Raw genomic sequence first — 21,395 nt, 5'->3', positions numbered from 1 at the left:
ATGAATAAATAAAATCTTTAAAAAAAAAAAAAAAAGAATTTTCCAGAAAGAAACCACATCAATGGTTTATATCAGACCAAGCTCAGACTTCAATTGGAGGACAATCTCCAATGCCAAGTAGTGTCTGGTCCCCTGCAGGCAATTTATAAACTTTGTAGTAGCAAAGACTATAATCAACTCTCCAACATGTCAATAGGCAGGAATAATCTGAAAACCGTGCAGGTCAGAATGATCAAACAAAAATCTAAAAGGATTTGACTTACGCCTTGCCTCTTCCCGTCTCTTAGGTGAAACAAAGTCACACCACCTTTTCTCATTCCTACCTGGAGACTTCCTTGTTAACTTTCCCCTGGTCCCCATAAATATCACTAAGCATTCAAGTTTGTCCTCTGGCTTTCATTGAGCACATTTCCTAAAGTCTCTGGAATGACTCGGGTGAGTTAAGTGCTAATGTTCTGTAACCCTCAATCTTTAATCAGTGGTACCTTCTTCTTTTGCTTTTGGCTATTTCCAAACAAGGTCTGGAGCCAAGAACCCCAGGGGCCTGAGCAAACACCTCCCCTCCTGTGGTTTCTTTCTCAAACCCTCTTGGACCTGAGGTCCTGGGGTTCTTCCACCTACCGACTTCCCTCTCCTTTATCAGGCTCAAGTACCTCAGCCACCTTCCTGACAGACAAGGAGGTCTGGTCTGAGCCACTGCCCAAGTGTATCCGGCAAGAGAGAATAGCCCCTGCTTTCCACTTCATGTGAATGGAGGAAAATGTAAACAGAGTGAGGACAGGGCAAGTTCCCAGGCCACGCCACCACTGTTGTTGATACTGTGCCAGGCTGGGAGTGGGAACACAGAGGGGAAACAGATTGTGTTCTCCCCTCCTCTGCCAAGACTGAGCGCTCACTTTCCTGCCCGATCTTAAGCTAGAAGCGTCACTGAAAGGTATAAGGAAATTCAAAGGAACAAAAAGGCTCAGGGAAGAAATCATAGCACATTGGGAGGCACGGAGGTGGGAAGGAGGAGGACAGGGAACAAGTGTTGCTGCCAAGTTGTCAGTCACTTCTTACATTCTTAAGAACACTCATGTCTTTTGTTTGCCCAGTTTTACCTCCCAGATTTCCTGTAAAGCACACGGTCCAACCTGTTACCTAACAAGGCCAGTATCACTTAGCTGTTCTCGCTGTCTAATGGGAACACTGGCCTGGGATTAAAACACAAACCGCCAGGTCAAATACAGTGGCCTGAGCCATACCAAGAACTCCAGAGCATCTAACTGGGAACCTTCTACACCTTCTTCAGGTGATTTACAGCAGCACCAACGGTCACAATGAAAGTTCTAATCTCTTTCCTCCTTCTGTTGCTGCTGCTAATGCTGATGTCCATGGTCTCTGGCAACCCAAATCCAGGTAAATAAGATTAATTTTCTATAAAAGAGGAGAATGGGAGGGGGGAAAAATGTGGCAAAACAGAAAAAATGTGGTAAGACATGCATTAAAATATCATTCCTTTTAGCTAGAGAGATTTGAGGCAGGTCAACCTATCTCAATGCCTACTTTCTCATTTACAAAAGGGAGAAAACTATACTTACATCCAAAGAGGTTATGAGAGTTAAATGAGACAGTGTATATGAATGTCTGGGCCCTGGCCGGTTGGCTCAGTGGTAGAGAGCATCTGGCATGTGGAAGTCCTGGATATGATTCCCAGTCAGGGTACACAGAAGAAGCAACCATCCGCTTCTTCACCCTTCCACCCCCCTCCGCTTCTCTCTCTCTCTCTCTCTCTCTCTCTCTCTCTCTCTCTCTCTCTCCTCCTGTAGTCATGGCTTGATTGGTTCAAGCAAGTTGGTCCCAGGCACTGAGGATGGCTCCATGGCCTCATCTCAGGTGCTAAAATAGCTCAGTTGCCAAGAAACAGAGCAACAGCCCCATATGGGCAGAACATTGCCCTATAGGGGGCTTGCTGGGTGGATCCTGGTCAGGGTACATGCAGGAGTGTGTCTCTCTGCCTCCCTACCTCTCACTTAATTAAAGAGAAAGAAAAAGAAAGAAAGAAAGAAAGAAAGAAAGAAAGAAAGAAAGAAAGAAAGAAAGAAAGAAAGAAGAAAGGGAGGGAGGGAGGGAGGGAGGGAGGGAGGGAGGGAGGGAGGGAGGGAGGGAGGGAGGGAGGAGGGAGGGAGGGAGGGAGGAAAGGAAGTCTAAAACTGTAGCTGGCACACATAACCAAAAGAAAATTGGCTCAACCAAGATTTGCTCCCTTACTTGTCCACCAATCCCTTCTCCAGAAGAGCAATAAATTTCCCCAAGGCCAATCTTGGTGGCAGTGGTATAAAGATGTTGACAACAACTGTACATTAGTAGACAATAAAGAAGTTCTTGCTTGGCCTAACCAGGCGGTGGTGCAGTGGATAGAGTGTCGGACTGGGATGCAGAGGACCCAGGTTTGAGACCCCGAGGTCACCAGCTTGAGCGTGAGCTCATCTGGTTTGAGCAAGGCTCACCAGCTTGAGCCCAAGGTCGCTGGTTCAAGCAAGAGGTTACTCAGTCTGCTGTAGCCCACCCCCACCCCCGTCAAGGCACATATGAGAAATCAATCAATGAACAACTAAGGAACCGCAATGAAGAATTGATGTTTCTCATCTCTCTCCCTTCCTGTCTGTCTGTCCCTATCTGTCTCTCTCTCTGACTCTGTCTCGCCCACAAGAAAAAAAAAAAGGTTCTTGCTTGTATTCTTTATAGTGCACCAGATATTCCAACAATAATTTCAATTCTATTTAATAGCAAAGTTATAAACTAGAAAAATCATACTACTAAGTAATAGCCATATTTAAAGCATTAGTCTTTCCAAGCCCTATTTTAACAGCTCTCCTTTTGGGACGCAGATCTTTGGTTAAAGTTTTTGAATTGGCTCTAGTGACCTGGCCCTGAACAGAACAATCTCACAGAAGAGAGTCCATTCCCATTTATGTTGGTACTTGAGAGAACGATCTCCCCAAGGGCTACTTGGAGGTGAAATAGCTTTGTTAGATATTCATCATGAACTCAGTCCTAAAATCAGGAGTCCACCATACTCCACCCCAACCCCCTTCTCTCTGAAGGCTGCTGGGGCCCGTGGCTTAGCCCACCATTCTGGGAAAAGGCTTTTCCATCACTACAACAGACATGAGGCCAGAGTCCTCAACCTAGAGTCCTCAACCTGGATTCAAAGCTCTAGCCACAACCTACCTTCCCAGCCCACCCTCCTCCACTCACTAATAAAGGCTCTATGTTCCACCTAAACTAGACTGTTAACTATTGCCTGAAAAGGTCTTGTGCTTTCCAAGCAGCTCAACTTTTCTCATACACTCACCTCTAAAACTACCTCCTCTCCACAACCTCCGTTGATTCCCCCCATGACCAGAAGTGAGCTGCATCTCCTGTGAGCAAGTTTAGCCCTAAGTTAACTCTTTCTCTTTGCGTTTATTATATTCTGCCTTACTCTGAAGGCTGCTTCTCCTACCTTCACCCTCCATCCTTCTAGATTGTAACCTCCTTGGTGACATAACCTGGTGTATTGTTTCCATATCCCTCACATTATCCAGCACAGTACTCAGTAAATATTTGCTACGTGAAAGAATAAATCCCCAGGTGCCCTTGAAGACTCTACACCTAGGTTTGATAGCAGTTCTATTAATATTTGGGGCTGGACAATTCTTTGTTGTAGGGAGCTATTCTACCCATTGTTAGATGTCTGGCAGTATCCCTGTGGCTTCTACCCATTAGATGCCAGTAGCAGCCTCCCCTACCCCTTAAGATAGCCAAAAAAGCCTGACCTGTGGTGGCGCAGTGGATAAAGCATCAACCTGGAACACTGAGATCGCCATTTCAAAACTCTGGGCTTGCCTGGTCAAGGCACATATGGGAGTTGATGCTTCTTGCTCCTCCCCCTTCTGTCTCTCTTTCTTCTCTCCTCTCTAAAATGAGTAAGTAAAGTCTTAAAAAAATTTTTTTTTAAAGATAGCCAAAAATATCTCCAGATATTGCCAAATGGCCCCTTGAGGGGGAAACCATTTCTCAGTTGAAAACTGATGCTCTACAAACAGTTCTCCAACCTGCTGCACATTCAGATGTGCCTGGACCTTCAGCCTGGAAGCCAGGGGAATCTAGATTCAAACCCCGGCTCTTCCATTTACTTTGAAGCCCTGCACAAGTTGCTTCATTTTTTATTTTGGGGGGCTTTGGTTTTATCACATTAAAATGAATAAAATACCAGTTAGCACATAAATTTTATGAAAATTAAATAATCTATCATGTGTACCTAGTAAGAGGTAAATAAATGGACTGAGTAAAACTTCTGAAGTAGCTTCTAAGTCTCACTCTGCCACCAGATGACACTATTACCAACCACATCAGATTGGTGGAGGCCAGGCTCAAGGCTTATTTCCCAGCCAAGCACAGCATTGCCACAGCAGGCTAAGTCTGGCTACAGAAAATGATGCCCCACCTCCTCCGTCCAAAACTCAAAATAAATTTCTTATTTTATCTCTTAAAACAATTAAAATAATAATACATGCTCAATATGCTTTCCACAGGAGAGAGGGACAAAAGATAAGTGAAAATATAGAGAATGTCAGGAAATAAATTATTCTAAGAATAATACAATGTGTCCATAAAGTCATGGTGCACTTTTGACCAGTCACAGGAAAGCAACAAAAGACGATAGAAATGTGAAATCTGCACCAAATAAAAGGAAAACCCTCCCAGTTTCATACTATTCAGTGCAGTTCGATGTGGGCTCACGCACAGATTTTTTAGGGCTCCTTAGGCAGCTATCCCGTATAGCCTCTACAGACTCATCACTGACTGATGGCCTACCAGAACGGGGTTTCTCCACCAAACTGCCGGTTTCCTTCAACTGCTTATCCCTCCGAGTAATGTTATTCCTATGTGGTGGCACTTCATTATAAACATGCTGATACTCACATTGCACTTTGGTCACGGATTCAAATTTAGCGAGCCACAGAACACACTGAACTTTCTTCTGTATCATCCACATCTCGACTGGCATGGCCATGGCCTGCGCCGCTGTATATACGGTGTTACGTCATCATCTGCGCATGCGCACATACTGCCACATCATCCTACAGAAACTGGGAGGGTTTTCCTTTTATTTGGTGCAGATTTCACATTTCTATCGTCTTTTGTTGCTTTCTTGTGACCGGTCAAAAGTGCACCATGACTTTACGGACACACTGTAGTTTAGCCCTGGCCAGATAACTCAGTTGGTTAGAGCACTGTCCTGAAGCACAGAGGTTGCTGGTTCGAGCCCCAGTCAGGGCACATACAGGAACAGATTAATGTTCCTGTCTCTCTCTCACTCCCTCCTCTCCTCTCTCTAAGATTAATAAAATAAATATTTTAAAAAGAATAATAGTTTACTCATTACTTATAATATTACTTATTATAAAGTTACTTATAATAATAGCTGGCATGTTTTGAGCATTCCTCTGTGGCAGGCACTGTTCTGAGCACTTCACACATATTATCTCATTGTGTCCTCACAGAAATCTAATGTTTGGGTTTTTTCTTTAATTTTTATTGATTTTAGTGAGAGAGGAAGGGAGAGAGATAGACAGGAATATCAAACCATTCCCATATGTGCCCTGACCAGGGATCAAACCAGCAACCTCTGCCCTTTGGGACCATGCTGTAACTAACCCAGCTACCCAGCCAGGGCTAATGTATTTTTTTAACTTTTGACTTTTCACTTTGCTTCAAAAATGTTTTAAAAATAATGAGTCCCAGTATTCCTTCACCCAGTTTTTTTCTAATAACATCTTAAATAACTATAATATGCTGACACAATTCTATTAACTAATATACAAATATTCATTTTTTTCTAATCATCCCATTAATGTCCTTTTCCTAGTCCAGAATTGATTCCTACACTGAATAAAGTTATCATGTCTCCTTGGTCTCCTCTAATCTACAGTATTTTCTCAGCTTTCCTTGTCTCTCATGACCTTAACATTTTTGAAGACAGATATTTTGAAAAGTACTAATCAGATCTTTTGTAGAACTTCCCTCAGTTTGGATTTGTCTGTTTCCTCATGATTAAGTTCAGATTATGCATTTTTGGCAAGAATATTACAAAAGTGATGTGTGCCTTCTCAGTACAGCACATCAGGAGGCACATGATATCAATATCTGCCATTACTAGTGATGTTAACTTTGAACACTTGGTTAAGGTGGTGTCTGCAAGATTTCTCTCCTGTAAAGTTGTAATTTTTCCCATTGTAATGAATAAGTATCTTGTGAGGAGATACTTTGAACCATGCAAATTTCCTGTTTCTTTTCATCATGCTTTGTTCATTAATTTTAAAAATCCACTGATCATTCCTTCCTACAAGTATTTCTATGGCATTAGTCAAATGGTGATTTTCTATTTCTGTTATTCTTTCTACACTAACTAGTTGGGGTTCTACTATAAAAAAGAACTGTTCCTCTCTACCATTTACTTACTCAAGTATTTATTAATATAAGTAAAGACTCATGAATATTTATGGATTATAATCCATTACTATCATTCTTTTTTATGTTGCTCATACTGTCCAAAAATTAGCCATTGAGAGTTCCTATAAGTTGGTTTCCATGTCTTTTTTAGTTTTGTTTTATTTTTTACAGAGACAGAGAGAGAGTCAGAGAGAGGGATAGACAGGGACAGACAGACAGGAACGGAGAGAGATGAGAAGCATCAATCATTAGTTTTTCATTGCGTGTTGCAACACCTTAGTTGTTCATTGATTGCTTTCTCATATGTGCCTTGACCACAGGCCTTCAGCAGACCGAGTAACCCCTTGCTCGAGCCAGCGACCTTGGGTTCAAGCTGGTGGGCTTTTGCTCAAACCAGATGAGCCCGCGCTCAAGCTGGCGACCTCGGGGTCTCGAACCTGGGTCCTCTGCATCCCAGTCCGACGCTCTATCCACTGCGCCACCACCTGGCCAGGCGGTTTCCATATCTTTTTTTTGTTTTGTTTTTGTATTTTTCTGAAGCTGGAAACGGGGAGAGACAGTCAGACAGACTCCTGCGTGCACCCGACTGGGATCCACCCGGCATGCCCACCAGGGGGCGATGCTCTGCCCCTCCGGGGCATGGCTCTGTTGTGACCAGAGCCACTCCATCGTCTGGGGCAGAGGCCAAGGAGCCATCCCCAGCGCCAGAGCCATTTTTGCTCCAATGGAGCCTTGCTGCGGGAGGGGAAGAGAGAGAGACAGAGAGGAAGGAGAGGGGGAGGGGTGGACAAGCAGATGGGCGCTTCTCCTGTGTGCCCTGGCCAGGAATCGAACCCGGGACTTCTGCACGCCAGGCTGACGCTCTACCACTGAGCCAACCGGCCAGGGCCTCCATGTCTTTTTAACAGATCATTTTTTTAGCAGTTCTGACACCACAAGATGTTTCAGGCTCACCATGTACTTTCCTGCCCCATCAGGAATCAGCCATGTCTCCAAGGAGCCCTGCTTTCTTGCATGGGAAAATGGTATTCACAAAAGACACTAGGGATTTCCCACTGATTCTAGGGGTGATAGTTATTCTAGGCCCTCTAGTGGACAGAACTAGGAAAGAGATACATCAATACACATACTAATTTACTATTAGTCCCATTCTATAAATTAGGTAAATGAGGCACAGAAAAGTTAAGCAACTTGTCCAAAATCACAAATTTAATATGCAGTGGAACTGGGAAATTAAAATAATGACAGCTCTACCACAAGTCCTAACAAGCAGAAGTACTAACTTCTTTATATGTACAAGTCAGCTAAAAGCAACAAGTCTAATACAGTATTCCAGAACAGACACTCTTTGGGAAATAACTAGAAGTCAGCTTGGGCACTGGACACCCACAGTATCTAATTTATTCCTAACAATGCCACAAAGTAGGTACTCTTGTAGCCATTGCACAAATCAGAAGACCAACAATCAAAGAAACTAAGTGACTTGTCCAAGACTCCATAGTTAAGTGGCAGAGCAAACAATTAACCCCAGGTCCATCTTGATATAAAGGACACATTCCCAGATAATTAAGGTCATGCTTACTTATTCCACTGTGTCAGTATTTTTTCCAAAACTGATTTTAGGTGGAACATAAAGTAACTTTTACTTTAATAGTTATATGTTTATTTTAAAGCATGTTAGAAAAAGATATAAGCATGTAACTAAACCCATTATTTTACAAATAATATTTCATAGGATAAGGTTATTTTTTAAGTAAATTAAATTTAAAGAACCATGCCCTGGCCAGTTAGCTCAGTCAGTTAGAAAAATCATCCCAAAATGACATGGTTGCGGGTTCAATCCTCGGTCAGACATACATGAGAAGCAACCAATGAATGCGCAACTAAGTGAAAATCTTAGTTGCCCTCCCCTCCCTTCCTTTCTCTGTTTCTCTAAAAATAAATCAATCAATGAAAAAAGTTAAGCCCTGGCCAGATAGCTCAGTTGGTTGGAGTGTCGTCTGGAGGCACAGAGGTTGCTGGTTCGATCCCCTGTCAGGGTACATAAAGGAACAGCTTGACGTTTCTGTCTCTCTGCCTCTCTCAAAAAAATTTTTTTAAAGAAAAAGTATGAAGTAAACAATAATAGAGGAGGTGGTACAAGTTACAGCAAAAATCATAAAGGTGGTCCATAAATGCTCCAGCAACATGCAGCTTCATTTTCCATCACACTTGATACTGGGTCGTGTAGGGCTGTGGAAAGTACAGCTTTTGGACCTGAGTTTTAGATACAGATGTGTTTCCATTATCTTTATGAACCTGGCCTTTTCATTTGCTCTCTTTGGGCCTCAGTTTCCTTACCTAAAAAAAAAAAAAAAAAAAGATAGTGATTTAGCTAATTAGCACAACCCTTTTATTTTTTTTAAGTTTATTTTATTTTATTTATTTATTTATTTATTTTACAGACAGAGAGTGAGTCAGAGAGAGGGATAGACAGGGACAGACAGACAGAAACAGAGAGGAGAGAGATGAGAAGCATCAATCATTAGTTTTTCATTGCGCGTTGCAACACCTTAGTTGTTCATTGATTGCTTTCTCATATGTGCCTTGACTGCGGGCCTTCAGCAGACCGAGTAACCCCTTGATGGAGCCAGTGACCTTGGGTTCAAGCTGGTGGGCTTTTGCTCAAACCAGATGAACCCGCGCTCAAGCTGGCGACCTCGGGGTCTCGAACCTGGGTCTTCTGCATCCCAGTCCGACGCTCTATCCACTGCGCCACCGCCTGGTCAGGCTAGCACAACCCTTTTAAAAGCAATTTGGTAATGATATCAAGAAACCTCAAACTGTTCTTAACTTTAACCCAGAAATTCCACTTGAGGAAATTTTGTCCAAGACAATAATACAAAACTTGGAAAACAGTTACACAAACACACAAAAATTTAGCAATATCCAAAAATAAAGCAATCTAAATATCTAGCAATGGGAGAACAGTTAAATAACTTGGAGCACATATACTTGTTGGGAGTGTTGTGCCATCATTAAAAATGAAGATGATGTTGCAACATGCTTATAAAGTAAACAGAAAGAAATCTGTTCACATACTATGGTTATCACTATATAAAGAAAATTATAAGCAGAAAACATGCCAAAATACCAACAGTTGGTAAGAATAAAGATTTATTTGTACTTTCCAAGTTTTTTCTAATGTAGTTATATTTAAAATGAAAAAACAACAACATTTCTCAATGAAAGGATCCATCCAAGATTCTTCTCATTCTAACATGCTGTGACTTTTCTCTGGAACTAAGGGAGGTCAGGTGAGAATAAAATATTAGAAAAATTTTATTGCAAGGCTATGCCTGTTTAAATTACGTTAACAGCACTCAAAACAGCACATGAAAACATTTAGAAACTAGCCCTTGAGGAAATGATGCAACACCCTCCATCTGTGTGACAGAAAGGGCACAAGTCTGGGAAACAGCAGACCCGAGCTGAACCAGATGATCTCTAAGGGCTCTCTCTAGACAACTTGTCTGTCCACTTATTGAAGGAATGTTGCCCAAGTGCCTGCCATGTGTCAGGAACCATGCAGCTGAATGAGCTACTGGTTCTGAGTCTAGAAGGGAAAAAGATTTTTAGTTTGCTGGAGATGCCATAGCAAAATACCACAGACTGACTGGTGGTGCAGCAGACAGAGCATCAACCTGGAACGCTGAAGTCACCAGTTTGAGACCCAGGGCTTACGCAGTCAAGGCACATACGAGAAACAACTACTACGAGTTGGTGCGCTTCCTGCTCCTCTCCCACTTTCTCTCTGTCCTCTCTCTAAAATCAATAAATAAAATATCTTTTAAAAAAGGTAAAAAAAAAATACATCACAGATTGGGTGGCTTAACAGAAGTTTACTTTCTCAGTACTAGAAGCTAGAATTCCAAGATCAGTGCGTTGACAAGTTTGGTTTCTTCTGAGGCCTCTCTCCTAGGCTTGCAAATGGACCCCTTCTTGATCATTCCTCTGTGCACATACATCCCTAGTGTTTCTTGTATATTCAAATCTCTTCGTCTTATAAGGACTCCAGTAAGATTGGATTAGAGCCCACCATAACAGCCTTATTTTAACTGAATCACCTGTTTAATGGCTCTATCTTAAGGTAACCAACTTTTTTACAATGAAAAGGACAAAAATAAACTGAAGAAAACAATATCGTAAATAAAAGAAACATTTTATTCATTGCAGCAATAATACACTATAATATGATAAATGCATAATAAAAACATTTGTAATATTTTATATTGTAATTATGCTTATATGCCTATTAATTTTTAATACTAATTGTAAGAAAAAGGTACTCATTTAGATATTATATAAATGAGTAATTTTCCATTGAATGAATTTTTTTTTTTTTTGTATTTTTCCAAAGCTGGAAACGGGGAGGCAATCAGACAGACTCCTGCATGCACCCGACTGGTATCCACCCAGCATGCCCACCAGGGGGCGATGCTCTGCCCATCTGGGGCATTGCTCTGTTGCAACCAGAGCCATTCTAGGGCCTGAGGCAGAGGCCATGGAGACATCCTCAGCGCCCGGGCCATCTTTGCTCCAATGGAGCCTTGGCTGCGGGAGGGAAAGAGAGAGACAGAGAGGAAGGAGAGGGGGAGGGGTGGAGAAGCAGATGGGCGCTTCTCCTGTGTGCCCCAGCCGGGAATAGAACCCAGGGTGCCTGCATGCCAGGCCAATGCTCTACCACTGAGCCAACCAGCCAGGGCCTGAATGAATATTTTTTGTAAATGTATCATCTTGTAACAAGATACAGTGGTACCTTGAGATACAAACAGACCAACATACGAATTTTTAAGATGCAAGCTGCGACTAGGTCCATATTTTTGTTCGATATCCGAGCAAAATTCCGAGATACGAGTTGTGGTTTGGAAAGTTGCCGCTAGTTGGCACATTGGCACATGGGTCCAGTATCGGCAGTTTGATATACAAGTTGACTGACTAACGAGCTCGGTTACAGAACGAATTAAATTCATATCTATATCTCAAGGTACCACTGTATTGGAAATATCTGAACAAGAAATATCCTTCATATTGAATTTTACCACAAATACTGCAGCTAGAGTATCAACATTCAGTCTTGATTTCTCACTTGTCCAAAAATCATCAGCAATTGAAAAAAACTTTTTTTTTTTTTTTTTTACATAGGCAGAGATAGACAGGGACAGACAGACAGGAACGGAGAGAGAGATGAGAAGCATCAATCATTAGTTTTTTGTTGCGCATTGCGACTTCTTAGTTGTTCACTGATTGCTTTCTCATATGTGCCTTGACTGCGGGCCTTCAGCAGACCGAGTAACCCCTTGCTTGAGTCAGCGACCTTGGGTCCAAGCTGGTGAGCTTTTTGCTCAAGCCAGATGAGCCCGTGGTCAAGCTGGCGACCTCGGGGTCTCGAACCTGGGTCCTTCCGCGTCCCAGTCCGACACTCTATCCACTGCGCCACCACCTGGTCAGGAGAAAAAACTCTTTCAACTGCTGCATTAGTTCCAGGGCAGCACAATGTAAATTGAACAAGAATAAATAAATTTTCACATGGAATATGTTCGTTTTTGAAATGGCTGAATATTTCCACCCATCTTTGATCAATTTTGATGTGTTCATTTTCCCATTGTATTAATTTTTTCAGAATTTAAATATACATTCAGTCTCCTAATTTCTTCAGAGACAATTGTCTATTTTGGTGTCTGGCATTTCTTTAGATAAAAACTCAAGACAAGATTCAATATCTGGGCCTGACCTGTGGTGGCACAGTGGATAAAGCGTCGACCTGGAAATGCTGAGGTCACCGGTTCAAAACCCTGGGCTTGCCTGGTCAAGGCACATATGGGAGTTGATGCTTCCAGCTCCTCCCCCCCTTCTCTCTCTCTGTCTTTCCTCTCTCTGTCTCTCTCTTTCTCCCTCTCTCTCCTCTCTAAAAATGAATAAATAAAATAAAATAAAAGATTCAATATCTGTCCAATATACTTGTGACAAAGTTAAAAAAACACCATTAAAAACTGTTATTTCGCCTGACCAGGCAGTGGTGCAGTGGATACAGCGTCGGACTGGGATGCAGAAGGACCCAGGTTTGAGACCCTGAGGTTGCCAGCTTGAGCGCAGGCTCATCTGGTGTGAGCAAAAATCTCACCAGCTTGGACCCAAGGTCGCTGACTCAAGCAAGGGGTTACTCAGTCTGCTGAAGGCCCACGGTCAAGGCACATATGAGAAAGCAATCAATGAACAACTAAGGTGTCGCAAGGAAAAACTAATGATTGATGCTTCTTATCTCTCTCCGTTCTTATCTATCCCTCTCTCTGACTCTGACTCTGTAAAAAAAAATTTTTTTTTAAACTGTTATTTCCTATGTTTGTTTCAGACCACTCTTCGATATACTGAAAACATTTCTGGTAAAAATTCTGCACTTCTGGCCCTGGCTGGTTGGCTCAGTGGTAGAGCATTGGCCTGGTGTGCGGGAGTTCCGGGTTCGATTCCCGGCCAGGGCACACAGGAGAAGCGCCCATCTGTTTCTCCACCCCTCCCCCTCTCCTTCCTCTCTATCTCTCTCTTCCCCTCCTGCAGCCAAGGCTCCATTGGAGCAAAGATGGCCCGGGTGCTGAGGATGGCTCTGTGGCCTCTGCCTCAGGCGCTAGAGTGGTTCTGATCGCAACAGAGCAACGCCCCAGATGGGTGGAACATCACCCCCTGGTGGGCATGCCAGGTGGATCCCGGTCCGGCGCATGCGGGAGTCTGACTGCCTCCCCGTTTCCAACTTCAGGAAAATACAAAAAAAAAAAAAAAATCTGCACTTCTTTGATAAACTTTTCTGTTATGCTCGGATTTGATTCCTCTAAGTCTGACAATTTTCTTTTTATAATTAAAGGAAGAAATTTTTCTTCAAAACGAGATTTATATTGAAGGATAAAGTCATTCAAAATAAGAGTAACTTCCATAGCTGAAATGTGTTCACCTTCAAACTTCTGAATCGTTTTGTGAAAAACAGATGCTTGGCCCTGGCCGGTTGGCTCAGCGGTAGAGCGTCAGCCTAGCATGCGGAGGACCCGGGTTCGATTCCCGGCCAGGGCACACAGGAGAAGCGCCCATTTGCTTCTCCACCCCTCTGCAGCACCTTCCTCTCTGTCTCTCTCTTCCCCTCCCGCAGCTAAGGCTCCATTGGAGCAAAGATGGCCCAGGCGCTGGGGATGGCTCTGTGGCCTCTGCCTCAGGCGCTAGAGTGGCTCTGGTAGCAACATGGCAACACCCAGGATGGGCAGAGCATCGCCCCCTGGTGGGCAGAGCGTTGCCCCTGGTGGGCGTGCCGGGTGGATCCCAGTTGGGTGCATGCGGGAGTCTGTCTGACTGTCTCTCCCTGTTTCCAGCTTCAGAAAAAAAAAAAAAAGAAAAGAAAAACAGATGCTTGATTATGTACAAAATACATTAATATCTCAGATATTTAACTATTGAAAAATGATTCCAGGATTTTAGGAAATTTGTCTAAACTTTAAAAATATGAACAGAGAGGCTCAAATAATTGTAGAACACGCTCTATAGCAGGAGTTAGAGCAAGCCATCTAACTCTTGACTATCCTAAAAGCTTTTTCTATTCAACATTTGCTTCTTCACAAAATTGTTTAAAGTAGCAACACGAAAGGTAAAACGACTAAAATGCAAATAAATTGTAGTTATTATTACTTCTACATCAATTGGCATGGTACATGATGCTGTGTTGACTGCATTTGACAAAATATGTGCATTACAGCTTATTCTTGGTATTTTCTTTTGAAGGAACTCTTTTTTTTTTTTTTATTTATTGATTGATTTTTTTGAGAGACAGAGAGAGAGAGAGAGAAGAGGGGAGGAGCAGGAAGCATCAACTCCCATATGTGCCTTGACCAGGCAAGCCCAGGGTTTTGAAGCTGCGACCTCAGTGTTCCAGGTCAACACTTTATCCACTGAGCCACCACAGGTCAAGCTTAGATCAACTCTTGTAATTTTGCATACACATTATTCTCTCCTTTGCGTCTTCGCCCACCAAAATTGGTATTTGTATTATTAGCCGTTAGTGCCACAACTTTGGATTTAAAATTGTTTTCATTTATTACTCTGTATAGACAGTTTGACAAAATTTCAGAAGTTTCACCCTCAATGGATTCTAAATTTAAAAATTTTTACTTGAATGACCTTGGTAACATTAAAATATCTTACTATTATTGGATACAATTTCATCTCATTATGATTTGATGCATCAGATAAAATCGTTACAAATGCGCCTGACCTGTGGTGGCGCAGTGGATAAAGCGTCGACCTGGAAACGCTGAGGTCGCCGGTTCGAAACCCTGGGCTTGCCTGGTCAAGGCACATATGGGAGTTGATGCTTCCAGCTCCTCCCCCCTGTCTCTCTCTCTCCTCTCTCACTCTCTGTCTCTCTCTCTCCCTCTCTCTCTCCTCTCTAAAAATGAATAAATAAAAAGTAAAAAAATAAAAAAAGAAATGTTTCTCTAAAAAAATCATTACAAATGCTACAGTTTCCAAGTCCTCTGTAAGTATTTTGTCACAGTAATTTTTAAATACTGATTTCAAAATAACCTCACATTTTGACCTGGCACATGAAAATTTTGCACTGTAAAACTTTTTCAATAATTTAGTTGTACAATCCATACTACAAAAACTTTGTGAATTATGGTATGAAATGCAAATGTTCCCTCTATTGCAGCCAACTGTTTTTCATCTTCAGAATAATTTGAAGTTTTAAAAAAACTCGTTATTTTACAAACTGGAAGCTGATGCATCTAATGATTATTTATGTTTGTTGGTGGTCAAGTGTTGTATTATCTCTGCTCTGCCCCCAACTGCAATACAAAATTCTCCACCGAAAATATTGCAGAAAACAATGGTATCTTTCTTTGATGTGAGGAATGGAAATACCTTTTTCAATTTATCGTTGAAATGGCATTTTCTTTTTTGATTTTTCCATCCCTTAAATTAAATTTAAAATTAAAAATAAAATATAGAGCTACATGAACAATGCAAGCATATTAGGAACTGAAAATGTTACATCATGGTAGGCAAATTTTCCGGGAACTAAATTAACAAAACTAAATATCAAACAAAACCACTAATTTGGAGTGATATTCGGGTGTATTTGTCATTTTCTAATTTAAAAATGTCTGTTTTATGCAACTATTTAATCAAAATGCATTATTAATAGATATGCTTTCAGGTTAGATTTGCACTTTAAAACTTGAATTTCGGGAAAATACTTGTAAATAAAATTATACGTATTTGGAAATTATTAAATAGATAATGAATTAATAAAACGTGAATTGTGCTTACCTGTCTATGATTGAATATTCACTGAGAAAGAAATAATCGTGAGTCTACAATGTCATATGTGCCGTGTCATGTTTCAGGAAGAAGTACGCAAAGTTGCGCGCTCTTCTCAAGGTCTCCTGTGTGGAGTGCATGCCTCTCAAAATCGCATCTCACCGCACTGTACTGATCCTTAACGAATCGTCATGTCAAATACAAATACGTCACATCACATACAATGGATCGACTCTGCATCTATCAAATAAGGACATTTACAGATTAGCCTTCCAATATCAGAAAGGAGAACATGTAGAAGGACATTTTTTCGGAGGATGCAAGTTACAAAAGAAGGACTATCCTCCCTAAAGGAGGACAATTGGTCACCTTACCTATCTCCAAATACAGTCATTCTGAGTTACTAAGGGTTAGAGTTTCAACATGAATTATGGGAAGCACACAATTCAGTCCACACAAATTTCAAACAAAAAAATATATTCATGCAATAATAGAGTTGCATTCAAATATAATGGGAAATCATGTGAAGGAATAGTTAATTCTGACAGGAATATCAAAAACTACTAGATCGAAGATGCGTCACCTGGGTCTAGTTCTAGCTCAAGAACCACAAGTCCACCTGACCTGCGGTGGCGCAGTGGGTAAAGCGTCGACCTGGAACTTTGAGGTCGCTGCTTTGAAACCCCGGGCTTGCATGGTCAAGGCACATATGGGAGTTGATGCTTTCTGCTCCCCTCCTTCTCTCTCTCTGACTCTCTCTCTGTCCTCTCTCTCTAAAATGAATAAATAAAATCTAAAAAAACCAAATAAGTAAAATAGGTGGGATTTATAAAAAAAAAAAAGAATCTCAAGTCTATATATAAACCATCATCCTTGATGGTCATAAAATTATTTTTAGGCATCAAAAAATGGGAATAAGACAGAATTAGGTGATGACGTATCTGAATGGAGGCCAGAAGTGAAATGACTTTCCATTCCAAAGGAGCAAAAGTAAATGCCATCTTTTTATAGTTAACCTGGAATAAGGGATTCAAATACAACAAATTTGGAAGTCAGGTGAAGATCCTGATGGATTTATGTACATAATAATCTGCTCTTGCTCTCATTCTTTAAGTTATGAGGATTTTAATGTGTGTGTTGGGAGTAAGGGTTGATTAAGTCCCACCTTCTGTTCTTTCTTTCATTGAGAGACTGTTCTTTCTCCACCTACCTCCAGCTAAGCTTTTCTCTAGATTGGATTTTCACCCTCAATTCCTTATCCATTTAAAATACTCATCTCTTGAGTACTTGAGTTAAAATACAGTACTCCTAGTTCCCTGAGTAAAAAAGGAAGAGAAATGGAACTGCACTAAACCAGGAAGCACAATGCTGGGGGACCATTTCTGTTGGCCTCTTCCCTTTCCAGTGCCTAGAAATAAACTGTTTCCTTCCAACAGGGGTCAATAGAAGCCATAAGGACAAACGCCAGGCTTCTGGAAGGTGGCTCCAGGAAGGCAGGCAAGAATGTGAGTGCAAAGGTCAGTAACTCAGTATCAACAACAGCGATGCACCATCGATACCCCAGCTCTCCCTGGAGTCCCTGAGACCAGTGCAGAAGTCATCTGAGCTGACTCACCCCTCCCCTCTCCACTAGCGCACCACATGTGGCACCAAGACTTTTCTTCCTGAGTTCCCTGTAAGGGCTGGACTCCTCCAAGGTCCAGCAGAGAGCTGGCCAAATCTCTGCCTGCTTCCTCCCCCTTGCTTTTTCCCTAAGAACCCAGGACTGCCTTCCAAAAGCTTCTGGGATCTTATTCTTAACGTTATTTTATTCACAGGTAAAACTGAAATCAAACAGGCAAAGTGGCTTACCCCAGGTAAAGCAGCTACTAGAAGGCTGATGCCTAGGTCTCATTCATTTTTTTACCTCTCTCATGATATCCTGCTGCCCTCTCCACACCTGCCACCAAATTCTTGCCAACAAAGAAAAAACTGTGTTGCAAAAACTATGTATCAGTAAAAACTGCTCAGAAATATATATTTTTTTTTCTATGGCCAGATATCTCTACTGCTTCATGTTGACCCTTTTCCCCACCCCACTGCAGTATGAAAAAACAAAGATGGCAAGGGAAGCCCCACCTTATTCCCTACTCTCAGACATGTTAACCCGTTATTTCAGATTGGTTCCTGAGAGCTCCTAAGAGAAAACTCATGGCAGTGCCAAGGCTGCCAAAGAAGCAGTGTCCCTGTGATCATCTCAAGGGCAACATGAAGAGAACTAGTAAGTTTCAAAAAACTGACCTTCCTTAAACCAGAGTCACTCAGTGGAATCGACTAGGGATGAAGCAGGGGTTGAGAATAGAGATGAAATAATCACCAGGATAAACATCTCAGTTCTTTGTACTCATACGAACTTGTGGAGAAACAGGAAGAGGAAGAAAAGCAGGATACAATTCTCCTAATACTAGAAAGGTTTAACCAAAATCTTAGATTTTAGAACCTCAATGATTATTACAGTGAAGGGAGATGAGGTTGTTGGGGATCTGGTCATTGACTTCTGAAAATGACCAGTATTGATGTCAAACAGATTTGATTCCTCTCTAGTCTAACAGTTTGTTTTTTTTTTTTTTAATTTATTCATTTTAGAGAGGAGAGGGAGAGACAGAGAGAGAGAAGGGGGGGAGGAGCTGGAAGCATCAACTCCCATATGTGCCTTGACCAGGCAAGCCCAGGGTTTCGAACCGGCGACCTCAGCATTTCCAGGTCGACGCTTTATCCACTGCGCCACCACAGGTCAGGCTAGTCTAGCAGTTTTTAAGTGTCATATAAAAGTAAACTGGCAAATGTTAAACTGACTGATATTATGCTACTATCAAGAATGGGGTTAATCAGGATCCTTATCACTGTTGATGGAAGATATAATTTGGTACTACTTACCAAAATTTAAATGTGTGTACCTTTTAACCCAATAATCTCACTTTAAGATATCTCTAATACAGAATATTAGCATGGATACTCAAAGATATATATATATTTATATATATGTACAAAAATATTAATTATAGCAGTATTTGTATTAACAAATAAAAGGAAATTGAAATGTTCATCAAAAGCAAATTGGGCAATTCTGCATTGTCAAAAGCAACTAAATCATTATGTGGAGACCAGAAAGATATCCACAATATAGGAAGTGAAAAAAAGATTCAGAGACCTCTACTTCGCACTCTTCATGAAAATAAGTCTTAAGTGGATTAAAGATCTAAACTTGAGAGACAAATTTATAAGGAAATATAGGAGAATATTTTTATGACTTTGGTGTAGAAAAGAATTTCTTTTTTTAAGTAAGAGAGACAGAAAGGGAGAGAGATGAGAAGCATCACTTGTAGTTGCTTGACTTTAGTTGTTCATTGATTGCTTCTCATATGTGCCAGGGGTGGGGGGGCTCCAGTCAAGCCAGCAACATTGGGATCAAGCCAGAGACCACGGGGTCACGTCTATGATCCCACGCTCAAGCCAGCAACCCCGCACTCAAGCTGATGAGCCTGTGCTCAAGCCAGATGAGCCCATGCTCAGGCCAGTAACCCGAGGGTTTTGAACCTGGGTCCTCAGCGTCCCAGGTCAACACTCTATCCACTGTATCACTACCTAGTTAGGCTTTTTTAATTTATTGGGACAACACTGGTTAACAAAATTATAATGGTTTCAGGTGCCCAATTCTGCAACACATCGCTGTATACACGGTGTTACGTCACCATCTGCGCATACACACATGCTGCCACATCATCCTACAGAAACTGGGAGGGTTTTCCTTTTATTTGGTGCAGATTTCACATTTCTATCGTCTTTTGTTGCTTTCCTGTGACCGGTCAAAAGTGCACCATGACTTTACGGACACACTGTATTTATCCCCCTATTATCCTCCTCCACCCCCACCCCCATTTGGTTGATTCTTGTATACTCCCTGACCAGGAATCTACTTGCAACCTTGGCTTATCAGACAATGTTCTAACCAAATGAGCTAGCTGGCCAGAACTAAAAAATGTTTTAACACCAGTCTCTCCCCTTCATTTTCACCCTAGGGCACCGAAGGCAACACAGGAAGCCAAACAAGCACTCCAGAGCCTGCCAACAATTTATCAAACGTTGTCAGCTAGCAAGCCTTGCTGGGCCTCTATAGGAGCTCTCAGAGTCCACACTCCCAATGAAACAGTCAAGAAGGAAATCAGCACACCTAGAGAATGCTCTTCTCCCACCTCAAGCTCCCTGTCCCTGCACTCTTAATCATTCCAGTGTTCTCAAAAAGCATCTTTCCCAAGATTACTTTGATTATTGCTCCCTCTAGTACTTTCTCATGTCAGTCTTTTCCTGTGCCCTCTTGTTATCCAGGCCTAATTTAAGCTTAATTACCTGAAAGACACCAGGAAACCACGGCTTCCTAGCTGGTTCCACATGACCTTAAATACAACCAGGCAAGTAGAAAACAGAAGTCAATAAATATATTTTTTAATTAACTTATTGGTTTTAGCGAGAGAGGATGGGAGAGACAGGAACATCCGTCTGTTCCTATATGTGCCCTGACTAGGGTTCAAACCAGCAACCTCTTCGCTTCAGGATGCTGCTCTAACCAACTGAGCTATCCAGCCAGGGAGAAAGTCAATAAATATATATTTTAATTGTAATAGGTTAAAATCATTTCTTTCAAATGGGGTCTGGCAACTCACATTCAATCCAGATGACCCACTGTACTCTGCTCACCCCAAATTCAACCCAGATTCTACATCTACACACACTTCTTCCCACCATCTCTCTCTCTCTTTCCCTGTCTCTCTCTCTCATGCCCAACCTTTTATTCTTTTACTCTTTCAACAAACCTGTCTGAGGTAAGAGCTAGGTAGGACAAAGCAGGTATAGCAATAAATCAGACATAGTCTTATTAAAGATAATATAGGTTTCTTAAAAACTGGTAGTTTCTTAGTATGTAAACACCTTTAAGATTTATAACTGTTATTATTATCATCATCATTAGAGTCACTGTATGCAGAACCATATGTTCAGGGCTAGAGAGATGGTATGGAAGATATCAAATGGCATTTAAAAGGACTTGAAGCTGTAAAAATGGGAAGACATCATTTTTTTTAACATGGATGTGAAATTATAAAGCAGTAATATACGGAAATTAAACTGGCAACCATTTAAAAGAATGAATAAAGAAGATTATTACAATAGTATAGAGACAGCCTCCCTCTCTGATCCTTTCCTCAAACATTAGAAGGGAAGAAAGAAAAGGAACCCATCCAGAATCTGGCTTCTGTCATCCCTGAGGACTAAGCTGGGAAGTTGCCTTATAAGAAAAAACATTTTAACTGAGTGGTGAGTGGGGTGGGGCCCCATTTGTGACACAAGAGGGCAAGCCCCTCCCCTCTAATAGAAGAATAGTGAGCACATGGCCTCCTGTTTCTAACCCATCCTCCCACAGCTGGAGGCACAGAAGAGCCTCACTTGGCACAGGAGTGGGGCCAGCAGTGGCCAACCCACTTGCCAACTGCCTTAAAAAGACCAGGTATGCTAGGAGAAAGGAGTAGAACCTAAAAGAAAATGCC

At 41.7% G+C, this 21,395-nt stretch overlaps 1 protein-coding gene across 2 annotated transcripts; it reads left to right on the top strand.

Annotated features, from left to right (window-relative positions):
• The first annotated feature begins 1,097 nt into the window (after nt 1-1,097).
• CXCL17 (C-X-C motif chemokine ligand 17) lies at nt 1,098-21,023 on the top strand. Of its 2 annotated transcripts, none has more exons than XM_066271992.1 (4): nt 1,098-1,398; nt 17,253-17,321; nt 17,975-18,076; nt 19,875-21,023. In XM_066271992.1, exons 1-4 carry the CDS (start codon nt 1,320-1,322, stop codon nt 19,970-19,972), a joined length of 348 nt encoding a protein of 115 aa, XP_066128089.1. In that variant the 5' UTR covers nt 1,098-1,319; the 3' UTR covers nt 19,973-21,023. The 2 variants fall into 2 exon arrangements, with proteins under 2 accessions (XP_066128089.1, XP_066128087.1); XM_066271990.1 differs by having other exon boundaries at nt 1,105-1,398; nt 17,253-17,333.
• The last annotated feature ends 372 nt before the right edge of the window (nt 21,024-21,395 follow it).

This window comes from Saccopteryx bilineata, chromosome 3, assembly GCF_036850765.1.
Source record: "Saccopteryx bilineata isolate mSacBil1 chromosome 3, mSacBil1_pri_phased_curated, whole genome shotgun sequence".
Classification (NCBI taxonomy): Eukaryota; Metazoa; Chordata; class Mammalia; order Chiroptera; family Emballonuridae; genus Saccopteryx; species Saccopteryx bilineata.
The sequence above is the reverse complement of the archived record's forward strand: the minus strand, read 5'-3'. Positions and strand labels throughout refer to the sequence as shown.